At 36.7% G+C, this 17214-nt stretch overlaps 1 protein-coding gene and 1 long non-coding RNA gene across 7 annotated transcripts in view; one reads left to right on the top strand and one right to left on the bottom strand.

The window, feature by feature from the left end:
* LOC116591789 lies at positions 1–14881 on the bottom strand. The gene is made up of 3 exons (XR_004286163.1): positions 14810–14881; positions 4340–4346; positions 1–13 (listed from the first exon to the last, which is right to left on the bottom strand). It is a non-coding gene; the product is annotated as an uncharacterized LOC116591789 (long non-coding RNA).
* NUMB (NUMB endocytic adaptor protein) overlaps positions 2760–17214 on the top strand; it is a 68951-nt gene continuing 54496 nt past the window's right edge. For 4 of the 6 annotated variants that reach the window (XM_032345020.1, XM_032345023.1, XM_032345022.1 and 1 more), the window contains exon 1: positions 2760–2937. In XM_032345020.1, coding sequence (XP_032200911.1) covers positions 2812–2937 — 126 coding nt within the window. In that variant the 5' untranslated portion in view covers positions 2760–2811. The remainder of the gene's footprint in view (positions 2938–17214) is intronic. The other 2 variants (XM_032345025.1, XM_032345026.1) reach the window with 1 other exon arrangement.

Below are 17214 nucleotides of genomic sequence, written 5' to 3' on the forward strand. Positions count from 1 at the left end.
AGAAGTAAATGTACTAAAATTATTTAGACAGAGGTTGTATGGCTTCCTTTAAGGGAAGTTGTCCAGGTTGTTCCTTTGTCAATGTGATGCTGGACTTCCAGTACATCTGTAGTCTCCTTCCAACACCAGTGATTCTCTTTGGTCTTGTATGTCTACATTTATCCTACCTAGTAAATACTATCTAAATATGATGGGGATCTATGTTGTCTTTTATTTCTTCAAATTCATAGTGTGCCATAAATATGAGAGGTCCTGTGTTAAAATGCGGGCTAGTATTTAAATGAGATACAGTTTACTATTAAGGAAATAGAAAATTGCTGTAAGGTTTGATGAGTACAATAAAAGCAGAAGATATTAATGGAAGTCCTATGAAATGAAAGGATCTAACCCAGACCAGCTAGGAACTTGTTAGAAAAAATGCTAGTTTCCCTGAAGACTCCAAGTTTACTTGAAAGATGAGTAGACTTTAACAAGAGGCAAATAGGGAAAGGTCTTTCTAGCGAGAGAGAAACATATAACTAGGTTCTGAAGAGGGCATGCCTTGTTTGGAGACCTCTAAGTAGTTTAGTATGGCTGGAACTTAGCATGTGATTGGGGATTGGTGAATGAAACCAGATGAAAAGGGACTGTGTTTTGCCAAGCTTAGAAATCTGGACTTGACCTTGAAAGTGTTGTGAAGCGAGTGAAGGATTTTAAGCTAAACAATTCCATGGTCAGATTTGTGTTTTAGAAAGCATTTTGGCAGTAGTCAAGAGAACAGATTAGAATGAACCTTTCTTAGAAGCAAAGCAACCATTAAGTAATTGACTTTTGCAGTAATTTACACAAAAATGTCTGAGGATAGTAGAACTGATGTGGGTGGGGGAATGAATTCAAGATATACTAAGGAGGCAAGAGCAGTAGAATTATTAGTCAGAGAAAGAGTGAATTCAGGGATCACTCTTAGTAGGGCTTGTAGGCCCCTACAAAGAGAAAGAAGTTAAGAAGAAAGGAATCTCATTGGCTTTTTGCCCCAAGATTCTTAGAGTGCCAACTTGAGCAAGGATATAGATGCTTTTTTATTTCTTTATATTTGTATTTGCATATGTTTTTCAAATGTATATGAAGAAGTAATAACAGGATGTATTATCAGGGAAGGTTATGGAATTTTTTTTTCAAATCTATTAGATTAAGATAGACTCTTAAGATAGTTTAGGAATGAGTGATCTACTTAAAGGGAATGGAATGGACTACCTTTTGTCCAGTCATTTGATTATTTATCTATTTCATATACTTTATAAATCAATTTCGATTTGAGAATAAATTCATTTTTAGAAAATCCAGGGTTTTTTCCTTTCCATTTGTTTGTTAGAATTTTTACCTTTTAAGACGATGTGTGGTAGGATTGGGTTGTCTGTATAAACTAGCTAATTTAGTAATACTTCTTGTGTGACAGTATGCATTTTAAGATACAAAATGATTTTCATCAGAATGCAAACTTTGATTTTTAAGTCTTTGATTGGTGTCCTGTGGGAATTAATGTTTAATCCCTTGCTCTTTAACATTCCTAATAGAGAAGATGTTTCCTGTATATATCTTTGTCACATCATTTTTAAAAGTTAAGTCTTAGGCTTGTTGAAGTGGTTAAATCCCCTCAAGGAAGGAATGAACAATGCTGTGCTCCTTAACAGAAAACTAGAGGTATTGGTTTCAGATTTTGAGATCTACTCAGCAAAGGGACGCATTCATTATGTTTATTCATTGGTTCTTGAATGTTCTGTTGTTTCTTACCAGTTAGGTCTTCCTTCCCTGTAGATTTGTGATTTCTTCTGTACCTTTGAAAGCATTAGAGAGTTACCTCTTCCAGTAACAAAAAACAAAAATAGACGATAGTTCAGTACCTTTTAATTTACAGTGTTAATGGTAAGACTTGTACCTTTATAAATGAAAGCTGTTAGTTCACTTTCATTCTGTAATGATTATAGATATGAAAGTATATTCTGATGTTATATTACTTGCAAGGAATTATTTCCTTAGAATAAATTAATCCTAGTAGAACTTTTTCTTCTTTATGTTTATGTTTGTGTTTATTTTTTTAAAGATTTGTTTATTTACTTACTTATTTGAGAGAGCAAGTGAGCACAAGCCAGGGGAGAGGCAGAGGGAGAAGCAGACACCCTACTGAGCAGGGAACCTGACATGGGGCTGGATCACAGGACCCTGGGCCAAAGGCAGACACTTAACTGACTGAGCCATCCAGGCGCCCCTCTTCTTTATGTTTAAAAGAAACTTTATTTGCTTCCTTTTTATAAAGATGTTTTATATTCAGGCTATAGTCCCTGGTTTGTTTAATGTTTTCTAATACTAAGCCAAAAGGTCCCTAAATTTTAGTGTTTAGGAATTTTTTTTTCCTAAAGTATGAATGTTTTCAGACATTGTCAGCAGTCTGTAATTTGGCCTACATGTACAGATTTCCTTATTCAGAAATAGAATGGATTTGAGGGGTAGGTCAGTAGGAACACTCATTGAATTATTACAATTAAAATGCTTGAAAGTTCTTTGAACAAAATCTTTTCCAAAACTTAAAGGTTATTGTAGTTTTATAAGAACTATTATAGTTTTGTGGGGGTTTTTGAAAAATGAAATGATTTATTTGAGTTTAGAGTTAATCTAATAGGAGGGATACTAGTTGTTCATTTTCTGTTAAACCAAAATGTTTCATTTGGGACATTAGTTTTATATCAGCATGCCAATCCAAAGTTGAAATGAATGAGAGGTAATAACCTCTTTTTCATATTTCTTTAACTCTGTCTACAGGTTGTAAAAGTTAAAATGAACAAACTACGGCAAAGTTTTAGGAGAAAGAAAGATGTTTATGTTCCAGAGGCCAGTCGTCCACATCAGTGGCAGACAGATGAAGAAGGGGTTCGTACTGGAAAATGTAGCTTCCCAGTTAAGGTAAGAGCTTGTGTTTCTGTAATTCTAGACATGGAAAAGAATTGACAGCCTATTATATGTGAAATCCCATTGATTAGGACCATTAAAAGAAAACCCTATAAAAACTAATCCATTTCCTGCTTCAAAGTAGAATTAATAAGAAAAATATAATTAGTGTTTTTTTTTCTCTTTATCTTTTAAATAAGAATTTCTGATATATAATCTGGAATCACTACAAATAAGATCACTTCTGAGGAGAAACTGATCCTGAAATATCTAAAAATCCCAAATTATCAAGAATCAAATTATTTTGAGTAATAGGCTTACTAAGTGGTAGGGCAGAGGGAACAGGAATCTGTTTTCTTAAATACAGGCCTGGTATGTTTTAGAAAATCTTAATAGAGTTAAAGGATTTTCTCTCTAATCTTTTAACTGTTTGCTGTACAGAGGGCATTTAAACTAATGCCTTCGTTTGTCAGATCAGAAAATGGAAGCTCAAAGAAGTTAAGAACCGTAGTGAGGATGTAAAGAAGGGGGTGCCGTGTCGGTGTTTTTTCTTGCTACTGCTTGACACTCTGGAGAAAAGGGGTAACATTTAAAGTCACAAAAGAAATGTACATGCTACACTGTTCAGTGAGAAGAAGCAATTTATAAATATATAAGCATTCTATGAGATGTGTTAAGTATGGGCACAAAAACATACAAGGTACTAGACCAAAATGTTAATGTAAGAAGAAATATACTCTAATATAAAATGTTAACATTTTTCCCTACTTTCTACATATTCTTATATATGAGTATTCTTACTGTGATTTTTCTCCTGGTACTGCCTCAGAAAGGGAAAAATGTTGTATGACAGGAATAGTGATTTGTAGAATCCACAGGTTAAATAAATACATGTTGGTTTTTTTTTTTTAAGATTTATTTATTTATGAGAGAACACGAGTGCATGTGCATGTGGAAGTGCAGAGGGAGAGACAGAATTTCAAGCACATTCCCTGCTGATCAAGGAGCCCAACACAGGGGTTCAATCCCACAACCATGGGATCATGGCCTGAGCCAAAACCAAGATTCAGATGCCCATCCAGCTGCACCACCCAGTGCCACGTGAATACATGGTTTTTAAAATACACACATTTCGGGGCGCCTGGGTGGCTCAGTGGGTTAAAGCCTCTGCCTTCGGCTCAGGTCATGATCCCAGGGTCCTGGGATCAAGCCCCGCATCGGGCTCTCTGCTCAGTGGGGAGCCTGCTTCCTCCTCTCTCTCTGCCTGCTTCTCTGCCTACTTGTGATCTCCATCTGTCCAAAAAACAAAACAAAACAAAACAAAACTTTAAAAATAAATAAAATAAAATACACAAATTTTCCTATAGTCTGTCAATAACTAAGCATTTTCCTAATCACTGAGCTTTGTCTACTTAACTCATTTGCTGTTCTTCTATTATAGGAATAATAAACTTAAATATTTTAATTTAAAATTTTGGTTATGATATTAAAATATTTTAAAACCCCTCATACATAAATACTAGCATGTTCTCTACTATCTCCCCAACCCCATCCCAAAGAGTAGGCTCATTTTGATTGTACAAGTTGAGTATTGTAGAAATGGGTGTACTCTTACACATTGTTGATTACTTAAGAGTTTAAGTTACAACCTCTTAGGGCAGTATGAAAATATCAATTAAAATTTTATTTAATTTTTAAAACTTGGGGTTTACATTTTGTTTTAAAGATTTATTTATTTATTTGTTGGAGAGAGAGAAAGAGTGAGCATGAGTGGGGGGTTGGGGGATGGAGGGGGGCGCCAGGCAGAGGGAGAAGCAGGCTCCCCAGAGAGCAAGGAGCCTGATGTGAGACTCCATCCAGGGTCCTGGATCATGACGTGAGCTGAAGGCAGATGCTTAACCCACTGAAGCACCCAGGTGTCTCTCAGTTAAAATTTTATTTTATTTTATTTTATTTTTTAAAAGATTTTATTTATTTATTTGACAGAGAACACAAGTAGGCAGAGAGGCAGGCAGAGAGAGAGAGAGAGAAGCAGGCTCTGCACTGAGCAGAGAGCCCGATGCGGGGCTCGATCCCAGGGTCCTGGGATCATGACCTGGGCCGAAGGCAGAGGCTTTAACCCGCTGAGCCACCCAGGCGCCCCTCAGTTAAAATTCTAAATGCATTTTCATTTGATCAGAAATTTTACATTTAAGAACTACGTTTAGGGGGACTTGGGTGGCTCAGTCAGTTAAGCATCTGATCTGCTGATCTCAGATCTGATCTCCTAATCTGAACTGCTGATCTCAGCTCAGGTCTTAACTTTAGGGTCATGACTTCAAGTCCTGCGCTGGGCTCCATGCTAGGCATGGAGCTTACTTAAAAAAAAAAGAAAAGAAAAGGAAAGAAGGAAGGAAGGAAGGAAGGAAAAGGGACTTATATTTAAGGGGCCCTGGCGGGTTCAGTCAGAAGAGCGTGTGACTCTTGCGGGTTGTGAGTTCAAGCCCTACATTGGGTATGGAGATTAATTAAAAAAAATAATAATAATAAACTTTGAAAAATAGTAGGAGGCAAACCATAAGAGATTCTTAATTATAGAGAACAAACTGAGGGTTGATGGAGGGGAGTTGTGCCTGGGGAGGTGGGCTAAATGGGTGATGGGGATTAAGGAGGGCACTTGTAATGAGCTCTGGGTATTATATATCAGTGATGAATCACTAATTCTGTTCCTGAAACCAGTATTACACTATATGTTAACTAACTGGAATTTAAATAAAAACTTGAGACAAACAAAAAAGAATTACATTTAAGTACATTCATAGATATACTGGCACAAGTGGTTATTAGCATTGTTTGATAGCAAAATTCTGGGGCGCCTGAGTGGCTCTGTCATTAAGCATCTGCCTTTGGCTCAGGTCATGGTCCTGGGGTCCTGGGATTGAGCCCCTCATCCGGGCTCTCTGCTCAGGGGGAGGCCTGCTTCTTCTTCTCCCATTCCCCCTCTCTCACTGTCTCTCTCTCTGTGTCAAATAAATAAAGTCTTTAAAAAATACGATAGCAAAAATCTGGAAACAAGTTAAATGCCCATCATTCTGGGATTCGCTTAAGAAATTAGGACATCCAGGGCAGCCCTCTCAGGTCCCTTCCCTCGTTGGGAGCTTTATACTGTATCACTCCATAAACTTTGTACTATTGCTCAGGGAAAAAAAAGAAAGAAATTATGACATCCATTAAGTGGAATTCTTTGCTACTCTTAAAAAAGGAACAAGGTATACCTATATTCATACATTTGGTAAAATTTTTTGAATACCTGCTATGTGCTGGGCATATGCTAAGTGGTAAACAAAATGACAGTTCTTGCTCTTGTAGAGTTTATAGTCTCCCCATGGGAGTACAGACTTAAATTAGATGTTTGCTTTAATAATACATGGTTTTAGGGGCACCTGAGTGGCTCAGTGGGTTAAGCCTCTGCCTTTGGCTCGAGTCATGGTCTCAGGGTCCTGGGATCGAGCCCCGAATCGGGCTCTCTGCTCATCAGGGAGCCTGCTTCCTCCTCTCTCTCTGCCTGCTGCTCTGCCTACTTGTGATCTCTCTCTATCTGTCAAATAAATTAAAAAATATTTTTTAAAAAATAATATATGATTTTAGACTGAGATAAATGCTTTCTAAAAAGGCAAGGCTGTAGTTTAAGAAGTTTAAGAGATGAACCTGGAAAGAAGTAGGGTGTGGCCTAATAGGCCATGTTAAGGATTTGGAACTTTACTAGGAAGCTACTACGTGGTGTGTGTTTTTTTTTAATTATTTATTTTATTGTGGTAAAATACACAACATAAAATTTACCATTTTAACCATTTCTGTGTGTACAGTACAGTAATATTAATGACTTCATATCGTTGTGCAGTCATCAACACCATTCATCTCCAGAACTTTCCATCTTCCCAAACTGGGACTCTGGGTGTGGTGTCATTTGGAGGTAGTCGATGGTGGATGTGAAGAGTTTGGTGAGAGATTATTACAGGGATCCAAAGGAGAGATAATGTTTACTCTGAACTAGGGTGATAACTGTGGAGAAGAAAAGAAATTAAGTAAATTGAGAGATAATTAAGAGATAAAGCCAACAAGAATTGGAAATGGACGGAATGGTGTTAAGGATGACACCTAGTTTCTTGTCCCAGACTGATAGAGGTGATGATCATTGACATAGGACACATTGAAAAAATATTCTGTGATGTGCTCACATAGAAAGATAACTTTAATGCATTATTAGGTCATAAAGGTAAGGCATAGGGCAATGTATATAATATGATTCTGTTTATAGTTAAAAAGAAAAGCAAGGAAAAGCAGATATATAGATATCTGCTTATATATGTAAGAAATATCTGTAAGAAGACACAAGTAAATCTGAATTATAGAATGGGAATGAAGGATTGGGGATCTTTTTATTTTTCAATGTATATCTTTTGGAACTAGTGATGTTTCTCATGACCACATATCATATTTGTAATAAATAAGCATATATGTATGTTTTTAAAACCTCATTCACAGGATTCTGAAAGGCTGGTATTATAGTATTGAAATAATTGAAGTAAAGTTAATTGAAGCACTTTCAATTGCCTGTGAAATATACAGCTTTTAAGTATTTTGTTTTTAAAGATTTTATTTTGACATGAAGAGAGCACAAGTAGAGGTGGGGAGAAGCAGGCTCCCTGTAGAACTCGATTCTAGGATCCTGGGATCATGAGCTGAGCTGAAGGCAGATATTTTAACTGACTGAGCCACCCAGGCACCCCAGCTTTTAAGTATTTTGTGTGAGACAAGTAAGATTCAGTATCATTCAGTGCTGCAGTCATTTATCATAATAAACAGTTGATGGGACGTACTTTAGAGATAAAAATATAAGATGTAAGATTTGTATGTTATGTAGGCAGGGGAGCTTATTTAGGGTGTTTTTTGTATAGTCTTCTCTAAATGCCCTCTTGAAAGCCTTTCTACAAGACATTCATCCTCTCTGCTATGTTGTGGCTCCCCATCCTTTATCTGCCCTTCCTTCCCACCCCACATGCATATGCAAGTGACGCATGGTTGGATAGGAGAATCAGAACCTGAAATTATTATATGTGCTGCCGAAGCGAGCACAGAACCTGAAATTATTTTTGGTAGCCTAAAAACAGATAAATTTCCTCACTCAAATATAGCTGGGCAAATAATGTCTTATCTGTTCTTGCCTTAGGGACCACTGAATTCTGAACCTAATGAGTTGGCATAAAAAGTTATCCCAGTAGACAACTAGGAGGGTGGCGGTGGGCATGCTCACTGAGGAAGAACATGTTTGAGAGTAGAGAAGATGAATTCCTTTTGAAGTGCCAGTGAGATGTGTGCATGCAGATCCCCACTCACCACGAGCACCATGAGTTTTGATTTTGAGATTACAGATAAATTCTAGTAAGTAGGTACGTTTGCAAATATGGATCCTTAAATAATGAGGGTTGACTATGTATAACTTCTCACTTACTCAGGACTTCAGTGATATTGCCTAGAGGAAGTAAGAGGAGGGGAGGGCCTAGGACAAACGTAGAAGGGAGAGGCAGTGAGATGTGTATCTTCAAAGGAGAATAAGAATGAGAGGTCTCAGAAGGCAAGGTTTCAAGGAAAGGAAAAGTGGTTAAATGCTATGAAGAGATCAAGGAAAAAATGAAACTTCATTAGATTAAAAATCTGAAAGTCTTGGTGACTTTGATGATAGCACTTACGGGGAGTCATGAGGATGGAATCTAGATTGAGGAGAGAATAGGTGCAAAATAAAGAGGAAGATGACAAATCTAGAGATTACAAATTCAAGAAGTTTGTCTGACAAGGTTGTATGAGTGTGGGAAGGAGTGGAAGGGAAGTATTACAAAGCTCACAAGAAAACTTTTGGTGGGGGCCCTGGGTGGCTCTGACTAAACACATGGAAGTGTGCTGGTAGGTACAAATAGGGTAGACCAAATGGAGAAGTGAGCACATGAATGCTAGAATTGCATGTGTTTACCTCCTGGACTAACACTGCTGATTAAATGTTCTGCCAAGTTCTTCTGGGGCCCAATGTTTTTTAAAAGATAAGGATTGCCATTGTGCTAGAAGTTATAAGAGATAGTATTTTAATAACGGATTTTGCGGGGGTTGACCATTAGAACAATAACACCAAGCAATTCTTGGACATCAGCAGAGTGTTTGAGAATTCAACCTAATTGTGACACTGTCTTACCTGCAGATAGCATCAGATTCCTCAGTTTTATGGTTCAGGCCTATAACACTTTCCCCTTGCCCCCCACCCCATACTTCAGATACTAGTCACAAGGCCCAGATTGTTTGTTTCTGAATAATGGTGACAGATTAGAGATCCACTGATCTCCTTAGGTTTAATTCATTTGCTAGAGCCAGCTCACAGAACTCAGGGGGAACACTTAATATTTAACAATTTATGAAAGGACATGATAAAGTGTATGAATCAATGGTGAGATAAAGAGATACACAGGGGACCCCTGGGTGGCTCAGTCAGTTAAGCATCTGCCTTCTGCTCAGGTCATGAACCCAGCGTCCTGGGATTGAGTCCTGCCTTGGGCTGCCTGCTTCTCCCTCTTCCTGCTTCTCCTGCCTGGTGCTCCCCCTGCTTGTGTTCTCTCTCTGTAACAAATAAGTAAATAAACCCTTTTTTAAAAAGAGAGAAAAATACATAGGATGATGTCCTGAACAAAGTTGCTTCTGCCCTCATGGAGCTTGGGGCCTGGCTTGGTGGCACGTGGAAGTGTTCTGATTCCCCAAGAAGGTAAGCTCTTCAAAAAGAAAGGCCCCAAACTGTCTTTTGGAGGCATCTTTACAAAGTCATAATTGACTAAATCATTGACTGAATCTTCAGTCCCTCTTCTCTCTCCAGAGGTTGGGAGATGGGACTGGCAGATCCAAGCCCCCCCCCCTTTTTTTTTTAGATTTTATGTATTTGACAGACAAAGATCACAAGTAGGCAGAGAGGCAGGCAGCAGAGAGAGAGGGAGAAGCAGGCTCCTCACAGAGCAGAGAGCCCAATGCAAGGCAATCCCAGGACTCTGGGATCAGGACCCAAACTGAAGGCAGAGGCTTTGGTTAAAGCCACTGAGCCACACAGGAGCCCACCCCTTTAATAACTGCTTGGTCGTCTAGGCAACCATCTGCCTCCCTTAAATGCTTTCCCAAAGTTGTCCCTTTACATAACAAAAGACACTTATCACTTCTAATATTCAGGAAATTCCAAGGATTGGGGGAACTGCCAGTCAGAAACTGGACAAAGAGCAAATATATATGGGAAATATATTGTGGTCCTCTGAATGACCAAATCTGTATTTCTTGCAGATCACAGTATCACACAGGCTTTTCTTATTTTGCATGTAACCAAATAGCCATGGTACAGAAAGTAGAGCTCTTGCTATTTCAGTTTTTCTAATAGCATAGGTCCTAATCCGCTGGCTTACCTACCATATAACAAGTATCATTTGTAATTTCAGAAGTTTTGGGTGCACAGTGTTAATCCCAAATGAAAAGTTGCTAACTGTACTTTATCAAGAAAACACAAGTACACAGAATAAAAAGTAAAATGGGAAAATACAGATACAAATGGAATTTTTAAAATTAAGATTCTATGCGAATAAACTTGAAAATACGGATAAAATTGGTAATACCCTTGGGTTATGTAAATGACCAAAACCACCTCCCCCCCCCAAAACTAAAAATATAAAGAAGACTAATTCGTGTAGTAGAAATACTGTAATATGTAAAAGAATTATCTGCCTCCTTTTTTCCACCTCCCACCCCTAACATACGAAGGGAACTATTAATTTAACCCTAATCCTAATTGTGTGTGTATATATGTAAAATGGAGTTAGAGTTAAATCTAAATAATGACAAGTTTTTAGTCCATTCTAAGTGTCTAGTAGCACATTCAGATGTCATACAAGAAGCAGAATATCCTCTATGCATACTACCTATGAGTAATTTTCCAAGTTATTGTTACCAGAAATGCCTCCATATTTCTTAAACACTCCCCTTTGAGAAACCACTGATATAGGGCCTTACAGATTATTTTAAGGACTTTGGCTTTTATTTAGAGTGAAATGGGAAACCATTGGAGAATTTTGAGCAGGGGAATGACTTTATGTAAATTAAAAAAAATTTTTTTTAAAGACTCTATTTATTCACTTGACAGACAGAGATCAGAAGTAGGCAGAGAAGCAGGCAGGGGCGGGGGGGAGGAAGCATGCTCCCCGCTGAGCAGAGAGCCTGATGTGGGGCTTGATCCCAGGACCCTCAGATCAATGACACAAGCCGAAGGCAGAAGCTTTAACTCACTGAGCCACCCAGGCGCCCCTATAAATTATATTTTTAAATGATTACTCTGATTCTTGTGCTGAGAATCAGCTGTAGAGAAGAGCAAGGGTGGAAGAAGAGAGATCAGTTAAGTAGCTGTTGTGAAAATCTAGACATGGAAGATGTGATGATTTCCCTCAGGGTGATGGTAGTAGAAGTGGTAAGAACGGGTCCGATTCTGGATGTATTTTGTAGATAGAGCTGATAGTATTTATTGATGGATTAAATTGTGAATGTCAGTCAAGAGAGAAGTCAAGCATAGTGCAAAGATTTTTGATCTGAGTGGTTGGCAGGGTAGACTTGCCATATGATATTTTGGGGAAGACTGTTGGTAGTAGAGTAGATTCATGAATGAAGGATAATACCGAGCATTTAATTTTGATTCTATTATAAACGGTAACTTTTTTAAAATTTCATTTTCTGCTTATTGCTGATTCACATATGACATTATATTAGTTTCAAGTGTACAACATAATGATTTGGTATTTGTATATATTAAAAAATGATACAATCGACTTTTTTTATTTTTAATATTTTACAGTTGACTTTTGTATGTTAAAATTGTATCTAGTTTCCTTGCTAAACTCACTTATACTAGTAATTTATTTGTATATTCTTTTGGGTTTTCTACTAATACAGTTATATAATCTATGAATAGTTATTGTTATATTTCTTACATTCTAATGTAAGAAAAAGTTCAGTGATTTGCACTTTATACTTTCATGTATATATGTATGTATGTCCCTTCATTGCATTGGTCAGAGACTGATGTTTATAACTTTGGGTAGAATTGGTGATAAAAACAATTCTTGCCTTATCCTCAGTCTTACCACAGTTTATCAGATTAAACAAGTTCCCTTCTGTTCTTGTTTTTAAAATTATTAAAATTATGAATGGAAACTAAATTTTGAGATGATTGCATAAATTTTATCTTTAATTCTGTTAGTTGGTAAATTATACTTGTGATTTTTTTAATAGTCCGCTAACCTTACATTCCTAGAATAAATTCAACTCATTATAGACAGATACTGATCAAGTTGAGTTTATTTAGTATATTTCTAGGTTCTCTTTGGTAATATTTTGTTCAGAAATTTCACATCTATGCTTTTGAGTCAGAATGGACTGTAATTTTGCTTTCTCATTTTGTCTTTGTTAGATTTTGTGTTAATAGAACTGGGGCTGGATTACAGTTTTAGCAAGACTCTGTCTACTTCTGGTTTACTTCTGGTATGGGGACTTTCTTTTCGTGTGTTTAAGCTGAGATACCCTTTATTGTATCTATTCCGGTTGGAGGAATAGATTCTTCACTCTTCAGCAAATTGAAAATGCCAAAAATTCATTCTTTTTAACATGTTTATCTGTTTCCTATAATTCTTGTGAGTTGGTTTTTAGACACCTGATCAGATTTAATTTTTTTTTAATTTTTAATTTTTTATAAACAGATATTTTTATCCCCAGGGGTACAGGTCTGTGAATCGCCAGGTTTACACACCTGATCAGATTTAATTTATTAAGCTTTGCAGAATGGTGATACTTTAATTCTGTCATCCTTTCTTCACTTATCAGCTGTAATATTTCTATTTGCAAAATCCCCATATCTACTGCTTGGTTGGCAGTGGTACAGTTTAACTAGAAAGTTAGGGTAATTTCATTTATGAAGGAAATATTGAGCCATAAGCAACGTTACCAAAATGGTTGACTGTTCATTTGATCAACTTTTTTTTTTTTTTAAGAATAACATTGTTAATGTATGTAAGACCAGTAAACTATAAACCATTACTTAAATAGGAGAGTTGCAGAAGTAATGTGAGATAGTAAAAAGAAGATAGATAGTTGGAAGAAGAAAGATCTAGGAGTGAAAAGATGAAAGGTCTATTCCTGGCTCTGTTAATTTACTGGTTACATGACCTTGTGCAAATCACTTAACTTTTTTGACACCAGTGCCATATTTGAAAGGTGAAGGTTTTGAGTCTCCTTAAGTTCATTTCTAACTTTAAACTCCTGTGATTAGATTTAATACATATACTTAGGTCAGATGACTTGTTCAATGTAATCGTACTCGAAATTTATACATAAAAGTAATCTGTTATAATTTGACTTAACTACTCCTCTTTAATTAAAGAAGCCAAACAAATTTTGATATCATGTTCTACACATCTGCATCCTGTATGTGCAATATAATACAGGTTATGTATATCTGATAATATGCCTTACACCTTATAAATTGATTATGATGTCATTTTTTTGCCCATGTTGGGAACTGTTGACTGTATGTTCTCTCACATCAGAGCTGTGCATTCCTTCTCATGGCCTGTATTACCAAAACAAGGGGGGAAGTCTACTTTTTAAATAATTTTTTCAAGAAAAGGAAAAATGACTTAATTCATCCAAGAATGAAATTCCACACACTAATTTTTCTAAAGTGCATTTTTGTGAATGAAAGTCCCTTACTCAGAGGGAGTTTGGAAAAGACATACAGACAAAAGAAGTCTTGGTGTCAAATATTTGAGCCATTAAAGCATAAATCAGCTGCAGTTCTTCAGTGAGATAATGTCTCAGAGGAGAAAAGAGACCTCTTTAATAATGTTTATTTGAGGGGCGCCTGGGTGGCTCAGTGGCAGAGAAGCCTCTGCCTTAGGCTCAGGTCATGATCCCAGGGTCCTCTGATCGAGCCCCGCATCGGGCTCTTTGCTCAGCAGAGAGCCTGCTTCCTCCTCTCTCTCTGCCTGCCTCTCTGCCTACTTGTGATCTCTTTCTGTCAAATAAATAAATAAAATCTTTTAAGAAAAAATAATAATGTTTATTTGAGTGGGCATGTTTTTCTCATCATCTAGGAAGGCACAGCACTGATTTCCATCTCCACATTCCCAAAATAAATTATGCAGTCTATATAGGAGATATTTTTGTTCTGTCTTTTCCATTAACTCTCCCCCACCTTTTTTTTTGTTGGCATAAATACCCCTAAGTGACCAGTTGAATTGATCAAAATGATGGAATAAAATCCCTTGTAAACACTTTGAAACCTATATTCATATCTCAGCAACTAAAGGTAACTCTGAGACCCTAAAACCCTACTTTCTTATTTTATTATTTATTTATTTATTTATTTGAGAGAGACAGCACAAGCATGAGGGGCAGAAGGAGAAGGAGAGAGAATGTCAAGCAGACTCCACCCAGAGCTTGGAGCCTGATGTTTTAACATTCATTCTGAAGGTCTGGATTCATAAAAAGCAGAGCATTAGAACTGTGAGAACCCATTGAAGAACCAGAACCTTCAGTGGGATTTATAATCAGTGAAATAGAGAACTAGAAGAAAAAGCAAAAAACAAAACAAAACATAAAACCAAAAACAAAAATTAAAAAAAAAAGAAAAATAGAAGGTTGCCTCTGCTCACACCCTGGGTGAAAAAGAGGCGTCTCCCACCAAAAATTGAAACCGTTGATCTGGACTTTATATGCTATAACCTGCATGGTGTAAGAATCCTCATATTAATATACAGTAGGTCTTAGGCTACAAATATATCTGTGGTACCTTTTAGAAGCAAATGTAAAACCACTGTATAATCCAGAAGGCATGATTTTTTTCCAGAAAAGTTGAGCTTCAGTAAAGATGAATTTACAATTTAAAAAAGAAAGTTATAAATCATATGTGGAAGTGATCAGCAGTTATAATAAGGATTATACAATAAAGGACAAGAAGATTAGCACTGTAAGAACTTGAATTAATAGACTATAGAGGACACTATAAAATATGTATATATAAAATCATTAACTAATTCAAACCATAAGGCAAAAATAAGACAGTGGAAAAGAAGGAATAGATAGATCTGACAAAGAATCAAATCTAAGCTTCTGAAAATGAAAAATACTGTTACTATGATTGAATTTAGTGGGTAGATTCAGTAGTAGATTAGACTTGTTGAAAAGAGAGTTGGTAAACTGGAGATAGATTTGATGAAGTTACCAAGAGTACAGCGCAAGGTAAGAAAGAGAAGATCCGAAAAAGAGATGAGGAAGACTTTGAACAAATTAAAAAGGCCCATAGTTCTAACAGGCCTAATGAGAGCTCCAGGAGGAGAGAGGAAGAGGATTTCATTTAAATCAATACCTAGGAATAAACCTAACCAGAGAGATGAAAGACCAGTACTCTGAAAACTATAAAACACTGATGAAAGAAATTGAAGACAATACAAGGAAATGGAAAGACATTTCATGCTTATGGGCTGGAAGAACAAATATTGTTAAAATGTCTGTAGTACCCAACCATTGTATACATTTAATGCAGTCTCTATCAAAATACCAACAGCATTTTTCACAGAGCTAGAACGAACAGTCCTGAAATTTATATGAAACCACAGTAGACCCCAAATACCCAAGGTAATATTAAAAAAGAAAAACAAAGTTGGAGGCCTCACAATTCCAGACTTCAAGTTATATTACAAAGCTGCAGTAATCAAAACAGTATGATGCTGGCATAAAAATAGATCATAGATCAATGGAACAGAATAGAAAACCCAGAAACGAACCCATAGCTATATAGTCAATTAGCTTTATAGCTATATAGTCAATAGCTACATAGTCAATCTTCAACAAAGCAGGAAAGACTATCCAATGGGGAAAAGCCAGTCTCTTCAACAAATGGTGTTGAGTAAACTGGACAGCAACATGCAAAAGAATGAAACTAGACCACTTTCTTATACCATATACAAAAATAAATTCAAAATGCATTAAAGACCTAAATGTGAGACCTGAAACCGTAAAACTCCAGAAGAGAACACAGGTGGTAACTTCTTTGAAATTGGTCATAGCAAATTCTTTCTAGGTAGGTCTCCTGAGGCAAAGGAAACAAAACCAAAATGAACAATTGGACTACATCAAAATAAAAACCTTTTGCACAACAAAGGAAACAGTCAACAAAACTAAAAGGCAACCTATGGAATGGGAGAAGATATTTGCAAAAGACATATCTGACAAAGGGTTAGTATTCAAAATCTAAAAAGAACTTAAAGGGGCGCCTGGAAACCTCTGCCTTGGGCTTGGGTCATGATCTCAAGGTCCTGGGATCAAGCCCCACATCAGGCTCTCTGCTTAGCAGAGAGCCTGCTTCCCCTCTTGCTCTCTGCCTATTTGTGATCCTTCTCTCTCTGCCAAATAAATAAAATCTTTAAAAAAAAAAAAAACTTAAGAAATTCAAAACTCAAGAAACAAATTAATTAAAAAATGGGCAGTAGACATGAGTGGACATTTTTCCAAAGAAGACATACAGATGGCTAACAGACACGTGAAAAGGTGACTAGCATTACTTATTATCAGGGATATGCAAATCAAATCCAAACTACAGTGTTACCTCACACCTGTCAGAACGGCTAGAATCAACAACACAAAAAATGACGGGTGTTGGCAAAGTTGCAGAGATAAAGGAACCCTCTTGCAGGGTTGGTGGGAATGTAAACAGATGCAGTTTACATCTGGAAAACAGTATGGAGGTTCCTCAGAAAGTTAAAAATAGAATTACCCTGTGATCCAGCAGTTGCACTACTAGATATTTACCGAAAGAAAACAGAAATACAAATCCAGAGGCATATATGCACCCTGATGTTTATAGCAGCATTATCTACAATATTCAAATTATGGAAGCAGCCCAAGTATCCATCGATTGATGAATTGTTAAAGAAGATGTGGTATGTATATACCATGGAATATTACTCAGTCATAAAAAATAATGAAATCTCGCCATTTTCAATAACGGGGAGCTAGAGAGTATAATGCTAAATGAAACAAGTAAGGAAAGATAAATGCCATATAATTCCACTTAAATGTGGAATCTAAAGAAGCAAAGGGGAAAAAGAGGCAAACTAAGAAACAAACTCTTAACTATACAGAACAAACAGATGGTTATCTGAGGAGAGGTGGATGGGAGATGGGCTAAATGGGTGA

The sequence above is a fragment of the Mustela erminea genome, chromosome 5, assembly GCF_009829155.1.
Source record: "Mustela erminea isolate mMusErm1 chromosome 5, mMusErm1.Pri, whole genome shotgun sequence".
In the NCBI taxonomy this organism is placed as follows: Eukaryota; Metazoa; Chordata; class Mammalia; order Carnivora; family Mustelidae; genus Mustela; species Mustela erminea.